The sequence below is a fragment of the Acinonyx jubatus genome, chromosome B4 (assembly GCF_027475565.1).
Source record: "Acinonyx jubatus isolate Ajub_Pintada_27869175 chromosome B4, VMU_Ajub_asm_v1.0, whole genome shotgun sequence".
Lineage (NCBI taxonomy): Eukaryota > Metazoa > Chordata > Mammalia > Carnivora > Felidae > Acinonyx > Acinonyx jubatus.
The window spans coordinates 20345075-20365209 of NC_069387.1; the positions used below are offsets into that span (position 1 = coordinate 20345075).

General features: G+C 41.0%; 1 protein-coding gene and 1 non-coding gene across 2 annotated transcripts; both read right to left on the bottom strand.

Moving 5' to 3' along the window:
• Positions 1-396: 396 nt before the first annotated feature.
• Positions 397-19418, bottom strand: LOC113603728 (uncharacterized). The gene is made up of 3 exons (XM_053199611.1): positions 19323-19418; positions 2255-2906; positions 397-1617 (listed from the first exon to the last, which is right to left on the bottom strand). Exons 1-3 carry the CDS (start codon positions 19416-19418, stop codon positions 1601-1603), a joined length of 765 nt encoding a protein of 254 aa, XP_053055586.1. The 3' UTR covers positions 397-1600.
• TRNAN-GUU (transfer RNA asparagine (anticodon GUU)) lies at positions 2856-2929 on the bottom strand. The gene has a single exon. It is a non-coding gene; the product is annotated as a tRNA-Asn (tRNA).
• Positions 19419-20135: the final 717 nt, after the last annotated feature.

Sequence of the window (20135 nt, forward strand, 5' to 3'; positions counted from 1 at the left end):
AAGCCCAGCAAAATTCCGAGAAATAAAATTAAAAATCATGTTGGCATTACTCATTATGATGTATCATGTATGCAGAAATAAGGCATTTGTGTTTCTTTGGCAGTTTAAAAGCTCCCCCCCCCCCCAACCTTGTAGCGTATGACATCAGACACAGGTGTTAGAAATGAAAACAGAGACATAGTACCCATGTGGCTTCCTCCTGACCTCCATTATTTAAAGAAATGCGGTGATATAAAAAATATTTTAAATTATTATTTATTACGTTACCTGAATCTCACCTTCTCTAATAAGTTTGTAAGCCACAGCACCTATGTTCACCTTTTACTGCATTACTTTAGTGAGTTTTTCTCATACTTTATACATGAAGTTTAAGGATACAACTGTTTGATAACAATATTAGGAACATATTTACATACTCAGATGCTCGACATAGACTGTTAAAGGCTCTTCAGTCTTCAATTAATGATCTGAATGATCTCGACACATTTCTGGGCTTTGTTGGTATCACAGAACCAAGACACTGAAAACCAAGTAACGCTCCCCAAAAGTAGCATGAATTGCAACATCTACAAGTAGTACACACTGAAATTTTACAAAGCCAATTTCTCCATAAATATTTAAGCGATTTTTCTAAAAGGCTTCCCACCTGTCTTCTCTGTATGCAACAGCGAGTACAAAGAAATGCACTAAGCACTTGCCTACATAATAAAATCAACTACTTACATTAGAGGGCAGTTTTGCACTCTTTGCCCCGTCTCCATTCTCACTTAATCCCTCCTCTTTACTTTCTGGCCTCTAAATCCTATTAATCCCCGAAATAGGATGAGATTGAACATACGGAAAAAATTTTAGGATCAAATTTAAAACTGCCGCCTAGGCACCTGTCCAGGGCCAACCGTGGTGCTATCTCCCAAAAGGGTCCCGAAATCGGGGTCTGTATGGGTATATCCCAAAGGCCAAACATCAGTCCAAGAATCCTTAGGCTCTACATTAGGCCCCATGCTTGAATCTATTCTTTCTATCTTTCTTCCCTATTTTGCCTGGGCTATTCCAGCCTGTCTTTGTTTCTAATCTTGCCTTCTCCAAGGAAATGCTATCAAATTGTTTCCCAAAGATCCATTTCACATTAAGATTTCATGTTCCTACCCAGTTTTCATTTCAATAAAACGAAGCAGCACAATGAATGTGCAATTTAACAATGCCCTTTAGTATTCCATGAATGTTCCATGGGTTTCTTTTTTCCTTCATGAACTCTGGAACAAAATGTTAATGAAACGTCATAAAAATTCATTAAAAATATCACCTTTGGTTTTAAATTAACTAATTAATCAAGGAGCTCTAAGTCAGAAGGAGAAGTATAGTACAACAGTGAGGAGCATGGGCTCTGGAGCCTGACTGCCTGGGTTCAAATCTGTACCACGCTAGTGACTAACTGCAGATTCAGGCAAATCGGCCCACTGCACCTTGCTTCCGGTAGCTCATCTGTACAGTGGCAACAGTAGGACCTACCTGGAAGGGTTGTTGTAAGGATCGCACTTTCTTCCATGAAAGCACTCAGAGCAGTGACTGGCCAGGACTGAACACTCACTAAATGTGAGCCCTAATTAACATGTACACCTGAAAATACAAAGAAAAGCGTAACTATTCATTTGCGGGAATAAAACATCCCTTTTCTCCAGAACCATCCTTCACATTTCTGTAATCTAGACCCAAGACCATAATTATGAAGAAACTATGATTACTTCTGAAAGGCAGCATATATTTAGAGAATGAAGTACAAGGTAACTATTTTCAGAGGACTTTGCATTTTGTGAACTACATCGTATATGCTTATCGAAGCAAAATATGTTAGCAGTTTCACTTTGAATCTTTCTCATAATTTTTTTTTAAGTTTAACACAGTCACACAGCTGTTAAAAGACAAAAACAAAAAGCAGGTTTGCTCCCTTTCCGAATAGATGGGAAATGTGGCAGGTCCTTTCCATCCTCTATAAAATTCTGCCCCTTGAGTATAAAAAGTGAAATGTAATACATAAATGCGCCTACGATCGAGCCCCCTCAAAGGCTTTAGAACAAACATTTCTGAATTCACCAGTACCAGGAAGAGTCAACGTTGAAGTTATTATACGGGAGTTTATGCTTACGCGGACGGGGAAGAGACCAACGTTGCACGCACGATTCAACATTAGTGTTAAAAACCGTGAAGAGTTTTAAATCAATGTGCAGCTTGAACTTGGCACCTTTTAAATACATACATGCACGCGACCTCTGACATTTCAGGGGTCCTGAAGCAGAACGAGAGCAGCTCGGGCCGCGCTCCCGCCGCCGGGGCCTCCGGGGCCGCTCGGAGCTGCGGAGGCGGGTTCGAGCCCCGGCGCGGCCGCGCGCGCGCGGCTGAGGGGCCCGCCCGGGCTCTGCGCGCTCTCGGCGCTCGCGCCAGTCTGTCGGTCCGCTCGGAGCCCGCGGGAGCCTGGCGAGGCAGGGAAGGGACTTGTGCGGCCTGAGCTTCAGGAAAGAGCGAGGAGGACGAGGGCTCCTTTGGGCACCCAGCGGCCTGAGTTTGGGAACTGGGCGATCACAAGTGGAAGTACGCGCGCGCTTTAAGGCGCTGGACCCTCCCGCCGACCCCGGGGAACGGCAGGAACAGCCCACCTGCCCGTCTCCAGCAGGGGACGGCTGGGGGAGGGGCCGCCAGCGCTCCCGGAAGCTGAAGAGCGGCACGCAGGGTGGGCGGCGAAGGGAGTTGGGCGGTTTCTTTTCCCTCAACCCCCGGATATCCACCTCCGAGTTGTCTGTAGGTCTGAACTCCCAAGAATTGTGCAAAAGTACCGGCGACAAACCCGCAAAAGACGGGGCCGTCCCTGGGTGGGCTCGAACCACCAACCTTTCGGTTAACAGCCGAACGCGCTAACCGATTGCGCCACAGAGACTCCTGTGCCGCTTGGTGCGCCAGCTATAGCTTCTATGAGGAAGTGTAAAGGCAATGAGCGACTGTTATTTTCTCTGCTGTTTCCCGATTCATATTATTAAAATCAGAATCTTTCACTCAGTATATCTACGTGTCTTCATTTTATTTTCAGCCTTTAAAGCATATTGGGAAGTTATAAAATACAGCAAGATCGAGGAGAATTTCAGATTGCAGCGTGAATTAAAATACTGTCGTATTTTTGTTTGTTTTTTCCCCCAGTTCCCGTTTGGAACGTTCTGTTCCAAGAAGATAACTATTTCTGATGTTTCCTTTTTATAGGGAAATAAAAAATTTAATCTTGTGAGCTGAGAAACTTGCCTTTTGTTTCAAACTCTTTGTCCAGTGTTTTGTTCGCTAATCTTCATGATTTACTTGTGTGGCATTCATAAGGTTATCTGAATTGTATTTATTTGCGTTCTTTATTTTTATTTTCCAGGTATTATTAAGTGCATATAGGCAATCCCCATTTGCTTGTCACGTACTGGCCTGCTTGCAATTATCTGTCACTGACATGTTTTTATTGGAAAAGAGCTCTAGGAAAAAGCTACATACAGTAACATTCATTAGTCCTGTGCATTCTAGTTCATTGCTAAATCGCCCTTCATGCTCCCTAAGATGTAGCCTAAATACGCACATTTGAGCCATGCCACTTGAAACACACGTCTCGCAGGATATTTATAGCCCAATTGAGGAAAAAGAAGTTAAGAAAAAAAAGAATGATTTCTAACTCCTAAAAATCCCTAGCTGTTGACAAAAATCTCTGTAGATGCTCTCTCTGAAAATTTTCCCCTTTGTGTGTGACTATTTCCAGATGCCCGTTGAGGTACTCTTCAAAACGCTCAACACTCTTTTTTGCCTCTTCTCTCCTCAAATAACTGCTCGTTTCCACTTGACAACTCTGTATTTAAATTTTGAACAGTCACTACATTGCTTTGTCCAGAATGCCTGGAGAAAGAATTCGTTTTGTGATTTATAGAGGTTGTGGCTACATCCTCAGTCCAATCAACATTTGGAGTTCCTGTGGCTTGATAAGGCAATTTAAATTGGCTTTGGAAAACAATTAGCAGGATTCCTTGAAAGCACTGGGACATGAAACAGCTGTGAATTCACACCCAGCTGTACCAGTCGTCTTTAAACAAACTTTTTAGAAATGGACTCGAAAATTCTGAGTTTGGGGGGGGGGAATCCAGGAAGCGCTTCTAAAGAATAGCTAATGAGTCTTATTTCGTTTTATGCTGCTACCTTCACACACGATGAGGAACCTTCGTTTGTATTTTATGCACCTGTTATTGTGAGCTATGACTACCGTGCTGGTTTTACTTCTGTGGATACCAAAGTGAGTGTCCTTTCGGCTGCTGTTGTTCCTGTGTCTGTTCAGTGAGAGCAAACTGCAAGGAGGTCCCTCATCACCCCTTCATTCAGCATTAACCCTCCTGCTTAAAATAATATTAGAAACTGTTCTTTTCATGTGAATACCTTCAGCTCTTTGGCTCACTTCAGTCATCATACGAACAGGTTAACTTCTAAAAAGAGAGACAATGAGAAGCGGCTGATGAGAAAAACTGATTCAAAACGGAATATTAATTTGCATGCTAAAAATGTGTCTATGTGGAATGCCACATTTGTTTTTAAACTCAGTCTTGAGTCTGGTTCTGTTGTTCATATTTTTTAATAAAATAAATGGCTATTTCACGGCTCATTAGCTTTGTCTCTTTTTTGTTTTTTGTGTTTTTTGTTTTTGGTGTCATTTCTTGAAAATACTTCAAAAGAACGTGTAAATATTAAATATACTAAATGGAACCTCAGTGTTTTGCTCCAATAATAAGCTGTCTATCAAACAGCTTTTATGCAAAATGCCCCCTTACAAAAATAAAAGTATGTGTTGTCCTCTAAACCTTGGCAGTTATTTCCTCTTAGGCCTTCTATCTATGCCCAGTATTTAAACCCAAATTAAGCCCACTGGAGTAATTTTAGAAGCATACATTATCTTTTCTTAAATTTCAGGATAGCCTAAGATAAACAAGTTTTATGGCTTCATTAGTACTTAGGTCTTTATAATTACTAAAAGTGAAAAGGACTGAGCATTTTGCCCCCTTTTTGTGTATCATACACAATTGAACTTTACCTCTTCCAAGAATGTGCCCTATCAAAGAGGCTGACCCGTGCAGATTAATGGGCCTATATATTTTATTTCCTTCTTAGAGGGGAAAAAAGAGAGAGAGGGAGAGAAAGAACATCTGTGCAAATGGGATCCACCCGTCTTACCAGACAAGGCAAGATGGACCACGTTGATTTATAGACCTTCCAGGTAGCACGAGTCCAATGCTTTCGAATAACGTGCCTCCAGCCTCAGACCAACAGAATAGGCAACTCACAGGATTCCCATTAACACACTGATACATGACCTTCATTCTTTTGAATGACTGTATTTCAGAAAGATGGTGACTGAGTGGTTAAAAATGAAAAACCCAGTGGGTCAGGATTTTTGTGTAAATACAGCGAGTTGGAGAAATTATCTCAATAAATGGAAGATTGTGGCACCGGGAAACAAGTTAAAAGAGAACACTAAACCAAGTGTCACTGAGAGCAAGAAAACTATGAGACCAATTTCCAAAGCCATTGAAGTCATGTTTTAAAACTGACTTATAGTAGAGTTGAACCCTTCCGGCCAGTTTCAAGTTTAAATTCTATTTCCTACTCACAAAAAGTATCATTCAAAACTGTTGACTAAGGGCCAGTTGTCAGGTTAGCAGGCCAATGGCAGGGTCCAAAACACTGTTCACAGAGAACAATTGCTTCCACAGTTTACTGCTAAGGTGGGTCTACTCACAAACTAAGAAAATTAAGAAAGATATTTTAGAATATTGTGTCTTCATCACTTTTATTTTTTATTTATTTATTTTAAGAGAGAGAGAGTGCACGCGCACATGAGTCAGTGAGGAGCAGAGAGAGGGAGAGAGACAATCCCAAGCAGGCTGCCTGCTGGGAGATCAGGACCTGAGCAGAGAGTGAATGCTTAATTGACCAAGCCACCTGCTCGCCCCTTCTTCATTTTTAAAATTGTCTCTTAGCTGGAAAGTTTTGTGAAATTATTCAGATAATTATTTCCATTTCATTCTTTTTTAATGTTTACAGAGAGAGAGAGAGAGAGAGAGAGAGGGAGTGGAGGAGGGGCAGAGAGAGAGGAAGACACAGAATCCGAAGCAGGCTCCAAGCTCTGAGCTGTCAGCACAGAGCCTGACCTGGGGCTCGATCCCATGAACCATGAAATCATGACCTGAGGTCGGACGCTTAACCAACTGAGCCACCCAGGCACCCATGAATATTTCTGCATTTTAAAGCCAGAATTGGTAAAGAGCGTAATGGTTAAGTGCATGCATGCTGTACTCAGGCTGCCTAGATTGGAACCTAGCTCTATGCTTAATGGCTGTGTGCCATTGGGCAGGTCATTTAACCTCTCTGTGCCTCAGTTTCCTCAACTGTAAGAGGGAGATAATAATAGTATGTGCATGTTAGGATTCATTCTTAGCATTCATCTTGAGGGTAAAATCAGACAAGCACTTAGAACAGTTTCTGGCACTCGGAAAATACTATATATAGCTGGTTTTGTTTGTAATGTTGTATTTCAAACATAAAAATCTAGATCTAGCTTTTAAACTTTCTTCTTTTTTTAAGTAAGCTCTCTCCCCACTATGGAGCTCGAATTTACAACCTCAAGATCAAGAGTCACATGCTCTACAGATTGAGCCAGCCGGGTTCCCCCTTTCATAGTAATTAATGGTAGATGTATGATGGTTAGTTACTGAAGACAATGAAATGCTAGATTATTCTATGCTACTACTATTTGGGATTCACGGACCATGAGATCATGACCTGAGCCGAAGCGGACACTTAACCAACTGAGCCACCCAGGAGCCCCTTCTTCATTTTTAAAATTGTCTCACTTAGTGGGAAAGTTTTGTGAAATTACTCAGATAATTATCTCCATTTCACTTTTAATTTAATAGACATGATTTAAGAGAAAAGGTAGAGAGGCAGAAATAATATATTGATACACTACCTAACGTGTCAGACGAAAATTATTAAAACTATAGTTTATTCATCACAAAGCTTTCGTTTGTATATGGAAATCATCTGTATGGTTTTGCCAAATTATACAGATCTAAAATTTTAGTCATTGCTTTTTTCATTAGTGGGAAAGTATTATTCACAAACTGTGTTGATGATTTCAACTGTGTCCAGACCAGAAGAATCTTGGCCTCAGCTAGAAATTATGGGGGTTGGGGGACAGCACGGATTTTAACTTTCTTTAGTATACGCCAGAAACTTCTCCGGGAAAAGAAGCCTACAGTTATCTCAGTAATTTGGATAGGTTCTACCTCATAGTCCATTTCTTGACCACAACACTGTTAATACAGAAGCCACAGCCTTGTATTTCCCATGATGCTTTCACAGAAACACTTGGAGGCAATAGTTTTTTGCTATGCCATCTATACAGTGAATGTGCTGCTGAACTGGCAGACCTATCAGTCTGAATTGACCTATTAAAAATTAACACTAAAAAAAAAAAAATCAGAAGAGGCATGCCTGGGTGGCTCATTCAGTTAAGTGTCCGACTCTTGATTTCGGCTCAGGCCATGACCTCAGGGTTCGTGAGATCTAGCCCCACTCAGGCTCTGCACTGTGTGTGGAGCCCTGCTTAAGATTCTCTCTCTCCCTCTGCCCCTTTCCCCCGCTCGCACGCTCTCTCTCAAAGTAAATAAACAAACATAAAAAAAAAAAAATCAGAACAGATATCCTCTTTCCATTCCCTTCAAAAGAATAAAGAAAATCGGCAACTGGCAAAGGGAGACTCAGTTTCTCAGCTGTGAACTGCCTGGAGGTGGGAGGGAACGGTCAGTCAGTTGAGGAACTCAGAAATAGGAGAAAACCAGTGTGGACGGAGTTCATTCAGCAAGGTAGCAAGATAGAGAAGGAAGAGTGCTAAATACTGCCCGTCTTGGAGTCAGTGTGCCTCTGCTTCCTCCTCTTGAGAATTTATCATCTTTGCACTGCCTAACTCACAGAGCTATTGCAAAATAACACATGAATATATTTCTCTCACTTTTAAGACGTTATGCAGATACACTGTTTACATTTTTCAAAAAGTTATAACCCTTTAGACCTCCTGTAACGGAAATGAAAGAATAATATCTAATCCAATCAGAAGGTGCAACTTACATTAAACCAGAGGATCTAAGCCTCTAGTCATTACGGCCAAGAGGATTTATTCAGGAGCAATACGTGACAGTCCCTGTCACGGTCCTGGTGAACTCCAGATGTTCCCAGTAAAGGCAGAGAAAGATGTAGGGTGAAGCCATTGCCCCCCGTTTCCACAGTCCCAATGGAGTTTCAGGTATAGGGGTAGGGTGCAGACTAACGCCCCAAGAATAGCTCTCTCCTTGCAGCTGCTTTCCAGAAAATGAACAGGAAACCTCGAATTAAAGTCAACTAAGTCATTAGGATGACTGTATCTTTTAAAGAGCAGGTACTCAATGAACTGCCCACTCCGTGAATTGTGAACCATAGCATCTATATATATATGTATATTATATATAAATATATATGTATATATAATATTATATGCATGTGTGTGTGCATATATACAAAGCAAGCTCAGCTAAATCCATATTTGGAAAAAAAGATTTTGCAGTATTACAAAATGATTCATCCTAGACTATTGGACATAGTGAGTGCTCTCGTATTTATTTATTTTTTTAAATTATATATATATATTTTTTAACGTTTATTTATTTTTGAGACAGAGAGAGACACAGCATGAACAGGGAGGGGGCAGAGAGAGGGGGAGACACAGAATTGGAAGCAGGCTCCAGGCTCTGAGCCATCAGCCCAGAGCCCGACGCGGGGCTCGAACTCACGGACCGCAAGATCGTGACCTGAGCCGAAGTCGGACGTTCAACCGACTGAGCCACCCAGGCGCCCCTTAATTATATTTTTAAATTACATTTATTGAAATACCTATTTAAATTTATTTAAATCTCGTATTTATTTATTATATTTAAAGTAGGAACCCATGAAAAGGATATTTTTCAAATATGTGATAACATGAGTAAAGTACTAGCCCAATGTCCAGCGTTCATGAGGGACAAAGTTATGAGGTTTGGCCCTTGACAAGGTAGCTGGTGGCCCTGTAAGGACGCTTCTACTCTTCCAGCACCCGAGTTGAAACCTTGACATCATCTCAGTTTCCTTTCTTTCTTACCTTTGGTTGGGCCCAAAGTCACAGATTCTACCTTCATAACTTCTCTCAACTTTCACTTCATTTCCTTTGCACACTCATTCCCACCATTCAGTATTAACCCAATATATCCAATATACCTATTTCCTGACATACAGCTCGTTTCCAACAACTGGGCAACCAAAATAATAACGTTTAATGAGCATTTACTGTCAGTCGCATTCATTATATTTCTCTCTCATCTACTCTGTAAGATGGGGACTGTTGTTATGCCCATTTTATGGATAAGAAAACTAAGGCTTACAGCGGTTTAAAATTTAAACTCCAAATCTATCTAAACTTCAGATAATTTGCCCAAGGTAACGCCTGCTGGTCCTGGTCGCTGTGCTTTGTTTTTGCTCGTCCCTCTACGGAGAACACCCTCTCTTGGCCATCTTGCCTGTTGAAGCCTTATGCTTTCTTCAGGCTCATATAGTGAAGACTTTTTCTCTATGAAGCCTTTTCTGCTCTAGTTTGAGAACTAGATATAATCTTTCCCTCTTGTAAACCATCTAGCACTTAATGCCCCCTTCGTATACTCCTTGAGGTCAGAAATGTGATCCATTCTGGGTGCCTGGTGGTTCAGTCAGTTAAGCGTCCGACTCTTGTCTGCAGCTCAGGTCACGACCTCACAGTTGCTGAGTTCGAGCCCTGCATTGGGCTCTGTGCTGACAGCACGGAGCCTGCTTGGGATTGTCTCTCTTCCTCTCTTTGTCCCACCCCTGCTGGTTCTCTCTCTTCATCTCAAAATAAATAAATACAAATTAAAAAAAAAAAAGGAAATGAGACCATGTTTATGCCTCCTGTAGCATTTGACTTAGCATGTTAGATAAGTATATTGGATAATTGAAAATAAAAGTGAAAATGAGTGAACTGTATTAAATATTTTTGGTAAAATATTAGCAGATTTTACAGATTCCTAATAATGAAGCAGGCCAAAAATTAGTATCAGAGGTTATCAAGGGTCATGACAAGAATCTGACATTGGTTCAAGAAGAGACAATAAGAATCCAAATCAGTTGTTTCTAGAAAAACTTCTGTAAATTTTAAAGTTTTTAAAGTTAAAAAAAAATACTGCTATCCTTAAAGGTGATTTCGATACCATGAAGACTAAAGTGCTATCCTAAATGTATTCATTTAACAAATACCTGCATAGTACTTCATGTCAAGGGCTCTTTCAAATCCCTTGCAAATATTTACTAGTTTAAATTTTATAATAATCTTGTGAGGTAGGTTCCATTATTATCATCACTGTCTAACAGATGGGAAAACTCAGAACATAATAACTTACCCAAAATCACAGAATTGTAAGTGACAGAGCAACGATTCAAATCAAGGCAACCTTCTCCACACTACTTTCCTAACTACTAGGCTACGCTGACTCGATTTTCTTTTTTTAATTACGCAATGAATCTTGTACTTACAGTTAAACTTATTTTTTTTTATATTTTTTTAACGTTTTGTTTATTTTTGAGACAGGGAGAGACAGAGCATGAACAGGGGAGGGTCAGAGAGAGGGAGACACAGAATCTGAAACAGGCTCCAGGCTCTGAGCCATCAGCACAGAGCCCGACGCGGGGCTCGAACTCACGGACCGCGACATCATGACCTGAGCCGAAGTCGGCCGCTTAACCGACCGAGCCACCCAGGCGCCCCAAACTTATTTTTAACAATTGGGAAACTTTAAAGTCTCCCATTACTTACAAATTTTTTATTTGACATAATTTCAGACTCCAGTAAAAGTTGCAAGAGTAGCAGGAAGAATTCAACCAAATTTTCCAAATGGTAATATCTTACTACACTGACTTTACCCTGTTCTCTTTCTTTCTCTGGATATTTTTTCCCTCATCTGTTTCCGAGTAAATTGCAGACATGATAACCCCTCAATACTTCAGTGTGTTTCCTAAAATGAAGGCATTTTATTAAATGACCACAGTGCAATTTTCAAAGTTAGCATTTTCACATTGGTAACAGCATTGTTACAGCTAGGCCATAATATATAGACCTTATTCGGCATTCACCAATTGTTCCAGTAAGGTCCTTTATTGCAAAAGAAAATTCAAGATCATGATTTGCATTCAATCGTCGTGTCTTTAGCCTTTTTAAATCTGTAACCATTCTTGAATCCGTCCCTCTTTCTCTCTCCTGCACATGATGGTGTTGACATTTCTAAAGAATACAGGCCAGTTATTTTGTAAAATGTCTCTAAATGTCAGCTTGTCTGGTGTTTCCTCATGACTAGATTCAGGTTAGGTACTTTTGCTCCCTCTGACACATTTAGTAAACTGGCCATTGTAACGTCAATCTGAAACACTGGTAAAGTAAAATAAAATAAAATAAAATAAAATAAAATGGGCTAGAATAAGCACAAAGATGGGTGGTGTTATCATGAGTTTAGCAGAAATAGAACTTTTCTATTCTATTTCTATTCTATTCTATTCTATTCTATTCTATTCTATTCTATTCTATTCTATTCTATTTAGCAGAAATAGAACTTTTAGTATCTCTACATCATACTATGTGAATGGTCTCAACCACTTAAACAGGAATATTCTTGAAATAATCATTTAAGTTTTTACATAGGAGTCCCTGAACCACATCTTGTTTGTTTGTTTGTTTGTTTGTTTCAGTTACATATTCACCAAAGAATTCTGATCCGACACTACGTCTCTTGAGAAACACCCACCGGAAAGGGGAGTAACCATTGCATGGAATTGGTTCTGATTCTTTGGTAAGATGCAACCCTTGATGAATGGTCATTGAGTGTTGCAGAGTTTAAAAACCAAATCCTTCTTATACTTGCTTATGAAGAATCAAGTCTTCCACACCTGTTAGCCCCTTGGTGAACAGATCAACTCGAATTTCTAAGACTGCAATTCTAAGATTCACATAGACCTGCTGGGGTATGTCAAGGCGTAATCAAGGGCGCCTCCTCTAGTCCTGGGTTGCCTCCCACAGTTTGTATTAGGATTCTCCAGAGAAGTAGAACTAAAAGGATATACGCAGATATACAGAAAAAGATTTGTTTTGAAGGACTGGCTCTCAGGGTCATGGAGGCTGAGAAGTCTCACAAGCTGCTGTCTGCGAGCTGGAGACCCAGGAGGCTGGTGATTCCAGTCCAAACGCAAAGGCTCTAACAACCAGGGCTGCCAAAGTCTGGGGCAGAGATGGCTGTCCCAGCTTAAGGAGAAAGCAAATTTGCCCTTCCTCTGCCATTTTGTTCCAGTCAGGCCCTCCAGCCATCCATCCTCAGATGGATGATGCCAGCCCACATTGGTGAGGGGGATTTTCTTTACTCAGTCTACTAATTCAAATGCTAATCTCCTCTGGAAACAACTTCACAGACACACCCAGAAATAATGTTTTAATAGCTTATCGGGGCATCCTTTAGCCCAGTCAAATTGACACATAAAATTGACTATCACACAGTTCTTAAGCATGACCAAGAAAACGCGGGGAGCAGAGATTTTGCCAAAGATTTAACACTGTCTAAATAATCACAGAGATAAAAAAAAAAAAAATCCTCTCAGAGATAACAGGGGATCCATGCACAATTCAACCAGTAATCTCAACAGAAACATTGTGCCAAGTGCTCCCTTTGTGAAAACAAAAAAGAACTTTTGATCTTTTTACTTAGGGGGAAAAAAGCCTTTTCTTATTAAGAAAAAAGATCTTCCCTTAACTCCTTTAAAAGTTGTTCTTAAAGAATCCAATACACCTGTCTATGACAGTCTGAGAGAATTATTTTTTCTCCTTCATGTCAGACTCTCCTTGCTATCATATCTCCTCTACCTAGGGAATACTGTTTATACTTTTTCTTTTTTCTGTGAAATGTATCAATGACAGAAGTACAGAGACTACAATTGAATCAGCACATTCTATTATGCTAGAGTTGAGATTTTGGGCTTCTGAGAATTCTTGCATTTAGAGGAAAGGCATTTTAAATTCCTAGTGTAAATCCATAGGATAAACAAAGTATTTTTTTCTAAAATTAATCATTTGAAGGGTTTTGTGTGAAGTGAAACCCCAGCATCGAAGTTAGATTAACATTAAGTATCCTAACAATATGAATTTGAATACCTCAATTCAAAATTGACTTTTTTGTTTTTTTTTAAGAAGGCTCCACACCCAACGTGGGGCTTGAACTTGCACTTTGAATAGAGAGTCACATGCTCTACCCACTGAGCCAGCCAGGCCTCCCTGTAATTGCCTTTTTAACTGCTTCACAGAATACACAGAGAAAGAGATTGCCAAAGCCCACATCATCAGCATAAGTAGAATTATATAAAAGTTCCCTGCCAGTGAGCATTTAAATTTAGATTTGTGCATACAATTTAGTTGTTTTAAATGGGAGATTTGACATGGAGAATTCTTTTTAAAAAGTTATGAAAGAAAATCCAGACTCGCAATCCCTTGAATTACCAAGGAGGTTGAGAATGAGAATTTCTTCAATGCAATTCACTTCACTGTTTTGGAACTGTAGTTATGCTACTGGCATAGACATAAAGATCAATGAAATAGAATTGAGAACCCATAAGTTCTCAAATGCCGTGGCCAAATGCTTTCCAACAAGAGTGCAAACATAGTTCAATAAGGACAATACAGTCTTTTCAACAGAGGGGACAAGTACATATCCACATAAAGAAGAATGAAGTTGGATCCCTAACTCATACCATATATAAAAATTAACTCAAAAATTAATGTGGGGCCCCTGTTTGGTTCAGTTGGTAGAGCATGTGACTCTGAATCTCAAGGTCATGAATTCAAATCCCACATTGGGTGTGAAGCCTACTCAAAAAAATAAAATTAAAAAAAGAACATCAATGTAAGAGCTAAAACTGGTAGAAAAAAAATTGGCCATAGTTTTTTATAACTGTGGATTAGGCAATAATTTCTTTTTTAAAAATGGCACAAGCAATGCAAGAAAAAGTAGATAAATTGAATGTCATCAAAATTTTAAAAATTTGGTGCCTCAAAGGACTCTATCAAGAAAGTGGAGGGGTACCTGGGGAGCTCAGTCAGTTAAGTGTCCAACTCTTGACTTTGGCTCAGGTCATGATCACACAATTCATGGGTTTGAGCCCCACGTCAGTCTCTCTGTGTTCAGAACCTGGAGCCTCTTTCCAATTCTGTGTCTCCCTCTCTCTCTGCCCCTCCCCGGCTCACGCTCTCTCTCTCTCTCTCTGTCTCTCTCTCTCTCTCTCAAAAATAAATAAACATTAAAAAAAAATTTTTTAAAGAAAGCGGAAAATAAAACCCACAGAATAGGAGAAAATATTTGCAAATCACATATCAGATAAGGGTTTAACATCTGGATATATAAAGAACCCTTACAATGCATTCATGAAAAGAAAAATAACCCACTTTAAAAATGGGAAAGCATTTGTAGACATTCCTCCAAAGAAGATATACAACTGGCCAACAGACACGTGAAAAAATTGCTCAATATCATTAGTCATCAGCAAAATGCAGATCAAACCACAGTGAGCTATTAGTTCATATCTACGAACATGGCAATGATAAAAGAGATGAACAAATGTAGATGAGGATGTGGAGAAACTGGAACCTTTATTTTTTTTAATTTTTTTTTTAACGTTTATTTATTTTTGAGACAGAGAGAGACAAAGCATGAACGGGGGAGGGTCAGAGAGAGGGAGACACAGAATCTGAAACAGGCTCCAGGCTCTGAGCTGTCAGCACAGAGCCCGATGCGGGGCTCGAACTCACGGACCACGAGATCATGACCTGAGCTGACTTCGGCCGCTTAACCGACGGAGCCACCCAGGTGCCCCGAAACTGGAACCTTTAAACATTGCTGCTGGGAGCGTAGAGTGATGCAGGCACTTTGGAAAACAGTTCGGGAGTGCCTCAAAATGTTAAACACAGAGTCACCATCTGACACAGGAATTCCACCCTTAGACGATTGGAAACAGCCACACAAAAACTTGCACAATGTTTATAATAGCATTATTCATAATAGCTAAAAAGTGGAAACAACCTAGTCCATCAAGCGATGAACTAAATGATCAACAAAGTGTGGGGTGTCCAGTGAATGGAGTATGATTTAACCATAAAAAGGAATGGGGTACTGACACATGCTGTAGGATGAGTGAACCTTGAACACTTTATGCTAAGGTTTGTTTGTTTGTTTGTTTGTTTATTTGTTTGTTTCATGCTAAGGGAAAGAAGCCAGACACAGAAGACCACATAGGGTATGATTCCTTTTATCTGAAATGTCTAGAATAAGCAAAACTGTGGAGATGGAAAGGAGAAGGCAGAAAGTGGGGGAGGGAGGATTGAGAGGTGACTGAGAAGGGCTTGGGGTTTCTTCTGGAGGTGATGAAAATGATCTGGAATTAGATACTAGTGATGGCTACACAACTCTGTATATACACTGAATCGTACACTTTGAAAGGGGAAATTTGGTGGCAGGCGACCTACATCTCAGTAAAAATAAATAAAAACAGGAAACAAAACTGTGCCTTCGAATTGTTTGCTAGTTTGCAAATGAAGCACAGAGAATTAGCTGTATTGCCCCAAGTTAGCAACAGAACCTGCATTCTGATTTGCAAATCTGCATCTTTTAACCTATTGATTCACTGCGACTCTCTGGATCTAACCCAATTCCCATGCTGAAACTGTCACGTAGCTTCCAGTTATTTACTGAAATTGTATGACAAATTTGGCGGGAAACACTTCTCCCCTACTCACTATGTAAAATGCAGTGACTTGACATTTAAATTTCCTTCTGCGTCATCGATGCATTTAGGGTCAACTTTTAAATTAATTCGTATACATTGATTAAATACCTAGCATGTACCCAGTAGTGCACATGTAGAACTCAAGCTCAGAAAGTCAGGGAACTAGAAATATAAATTGAGAGGAGCACCTGGGTGGCTCAGTCAGTTAACGGTCCAACTCTTGACTTTGGCTCAGGTCGTGATCTCACAGTTTGTGAGTTTGAGCCCTGCATCGGGCTCTGCACTGACAGCGTGGAGCCTGCTTGGGATTCTCTCTCTTCCTCTCTCTCTGCCCCTCCCCTGCTTGCTCTCTGTCTCTCTCTCAAAATAAATAAAGATAGACTTAAAAAAAAAAAAGAAATATAAATTGAGATATCGTGGGTCTGTAGGTGCTGGTTAAGGTCCTAAATTGGATGGAATTGCTTAGGAAATGCAAGCAGACAGAAGAAAGGAACTAGGACAGAACCCTGGGGACAGACTTTTCAGAGCGGTCAGAAATTATTCTACTAGTAACAGGCATTGATAAGAAGTGGTTAGTAAATACAGAAGTAGGAGAAGGTCACCCTGCCTGATATAAAACGTATCTTATTATATTACATTGTTATTATTTGTTTACATGTCTGCTATTGCCTGATCTCCTCCAGTTTCTGCCTTCCTCTACTGCAACAACGTGTTTAAATAAGTCACCACAACCCTCCAAATTGTCAGATTGCAGGGGCTTTCTCCAGTCCTTATTTTGTCACTGTCTTGCATTTGATTCTGCAAACAGACCATTGCTTTATTTTCTCTTAAAATGTCAGCATCAAAATCGTGCTTCTTTGCCAGGGATTCAGAAAAGGTAGCTCCTTGGACATGTGCCTGAGGTGCCCCTGCACAAAACTTTCCTTTCAGCGTGTGCGACTCACCTCCCCTTGCCCCTTGCCCGCCCACCCAACCCCCAATGCAGTCTCCACCGCAGAATGAAGCCCATGCATGATTCTCTGTGATTCTGTCTCTATGAAGCTTTACTCGGCACTCCCGCTGCACCCCCCCAACACACACAGAAGAAAAGGTAGACTGTGATATCTAGTACAACAGAGCAATAGTAGGGAAGAGTCCGGGCTTCATTGGAACAGGATGCCTTACACAAGCTTCATGACCCCTCTCCTGGTTCCAGCTCCTTTGCAGGACCCTCTTCCTCTGTTGAGTCTAAATATGGGCGTGCTTCTTCTAGTCTGGTCTACCCTGATCTACATCTCATCTACTCTCATTTGCTCTCATGTTGTCATCTCTACATACTGATAGCTTATCGATTTCTATTTCTTTTCCAGATCCATTCCTGATGTGCAACACGATATAGCCGTCCTGACCTTATAGACATCAAATTCAGTGACAACATGAAAACAGGAACTGTTCCTCCCAGGAACATGTTTTTCTTCCTATATCTCTACCCTCAGGTACCTTTTAACCCAACCTTACAATCTAGGAATCACCCTGTCTCTTTCTTTCTCCCAAACCAATTGATAAGGCAAGCCTATCCATTCCACCACCATAACATATCTTAGATTCAATGACATTCTCGTTCGTTCATCTCATTTTACATCCTGACCATTTCTTTCCTAAATGGTTACCATTAAGTCATGGTCCCCCTACCTCCCATCGTGACTTTACTCCAATTAACCCGGCAATACGCTTGAGAGAGTGATCTTTCTAACATGCAAAAGCAAATATTTAATTCACCAAATGACAACAAATTTGATTACCTGTATCATGGTTCCCAAACTGCACATGAGTCACCCCTAGAGTGCCACGTTGAGCTCATGGAGTTACAGCAGGATATTTTTTGTTTGTGAGGCAAGTGCAACATCTATTAGACACCAGACTATCACTATCATGTCGTTTGAACATAACTACTCCATGAAGGGAACTGTTGGGTATTTCCTTTGGCCTAAGACATCATGAAAAAATCACGGAGACACTAAAGGTACAATGAACTGAGAAAGTTGGGGAACCTATGACCTACCAAGTGTGTTCACGCCCCTCAGTCCACCATGAACTGGCCCTTACCCACCTCTCCAGCCTCATTTCTCTCCTTGTCATGCCCTTCCTTCTCCCCCAATCCTACTCTACAACTCCACAGATAGGCTTACATCTCCTCAAATGTGTCCTTCCTGCCATCCGCAGTGATGAGGCCCTGACATTAAGAGAGTAGAGACATGGTCTATCCAGGGTCTAGGAACGAGAGCTGGTCCCTTCGATAGAACACAGAATGAAGTAAATAAATCAGGGATGTCACTCCATAAACCCTATACTGGGTGGATCCTGTATGAGTTGCATTATTAGAAGTTAGAAAAGAAAAGAGAGGAGAGTAGGGAGGATGGGAGGGTATGGGAAAGGAGAGGAGGGAAGAGGAGGGGAGGGGAGGGGAGGGGAGGGGAGGGAAGGGGAGGGGAGGGGAGGGGAGGGGAGGGGAGGGGAGGGGAGGGGAGGGAAGGGAAGGGAAGGGAAGGGAAAGGAAAGGATAGAAACAATTGACTGGCTATTGTTTGGAATTCTATTTGTATTTGTCAGGGCAACAGAAGAGGTAGCCCTCCCCTGGTTCCTATCCTGCTCCCCATTTTCTGTAGAGATCTGTATTTTCCTAGGGTGGGTAACAGGCAACAGTGAGATTGTCTTTGTTGATGGCTGTACTACCCCTTCCCTTCCCTGAAAAGAAGCATAGCGCCTGAGTGACATAAATGACTGCGCCTTTCTTTGTGCTCTATTTTCTTTCATTCGATCACAGAGATTCTTCTGCATTTATTTGTTCACCTGTCTCCTTCACTAGACCATAAACTTGTGGAGGGCCAAGGCTATGCATGATTCATTGCTATATTCTCTTCACCTAGCAGAGTGCCTGATACACAGTAAGTGATGAGTGGATATTTGATGACAGGTGGGGATACTCACCACTACACTGAGGAGAAGAATGGATATGTGATGAACGAAGAAATTAGAGGGAGGGTGTGGTTGAGAACCACAAAAAGTGATAAATTAGAAAAATAAACATGGATGAAAAGGTCTAAAAGTCACTGATGATATTAATCAAAGATGTTTCAAGAGAGGGACCGGGAGAGGCTGGTTTACAGTTGTTGAGGAACAGACTGGAAAATGTGGCAGTGTTCACTGCCTCCAGTCATTCCCCCATTTATTCCTTGCTAACCAGAATTCCAGTTTTCTTTAGGCATGGAGAAGATTCCCTTTGGTGTAGAAAGGTGGGTCCAGAGCCTAAACTAGGGATGATAATCTAGTAAAGTGCTCACTAATGGTATGTAAGGGGAACTCCCTTAGTGGTTGCAATAGTTTGGAAGACATTTTACCTCTTTGAGAAAAGCTCCTGAAGAATACACTTTCTGCTTGCCTTCCCGCCTTCGAACCCAGGGTGAAGATGTGATCCCTGGATTTGCAGCAGCCATTTTGCAACCATGAAGTGAAGGTCAAACGAATTGCAGAGCTCTGACATCACATCATCGAGAAAACACCAGCAACTCTTTACCTCTAGACTTCTTGTCATATGGAAATATAAATGTCTATTTTAGCTAGGTTTTCTGTTACACTCCTTGATACAGAAAGAAAGAAAAGACAGACCGTAAGTACCGATCACTCTTTCTAATGGACATGTTACAAATACTACAGTTTGTCTGCTACAGGACACAGAGATTCTTTGGGAGTATTTGGAAATGAGGCTGGAAATGCAAATGAAATGAGGCTACTGGGGCCTCTAATACCCAAAAAGAGACTCGGGCTGCAATTGTGTTGGCAATCGGGGGTCATAGAAGGTTTTGGAGTAGCTTTGGAACTTTCGGAAGATTACTTTGGCAAAATTAGCAGGGTCCACCTGTGCCGAAGAGTGATGCTTCTTCTTTGTCTAACTTTCTGACCTTTATTGGGCGTGATTGTATTGGCGGTGCCCGCTGTGTGACTCAGTGGGTGTGAAAACCGCCTCGGTTCACGCATGAGGAAGCCAAACAATAACCATGTTGCTTCATGATGCTTGTCTTGACCTACTACAAACAGAAGGTCTCAAAGCAAATGAATTGTTACATCATTTCAGCGCTGCCAAGATATGAATAGCCCCTGAGGAAGTTACAAGTAAACAAAACTTCTGTTCATGAAAAGTACCAATGGTAGAG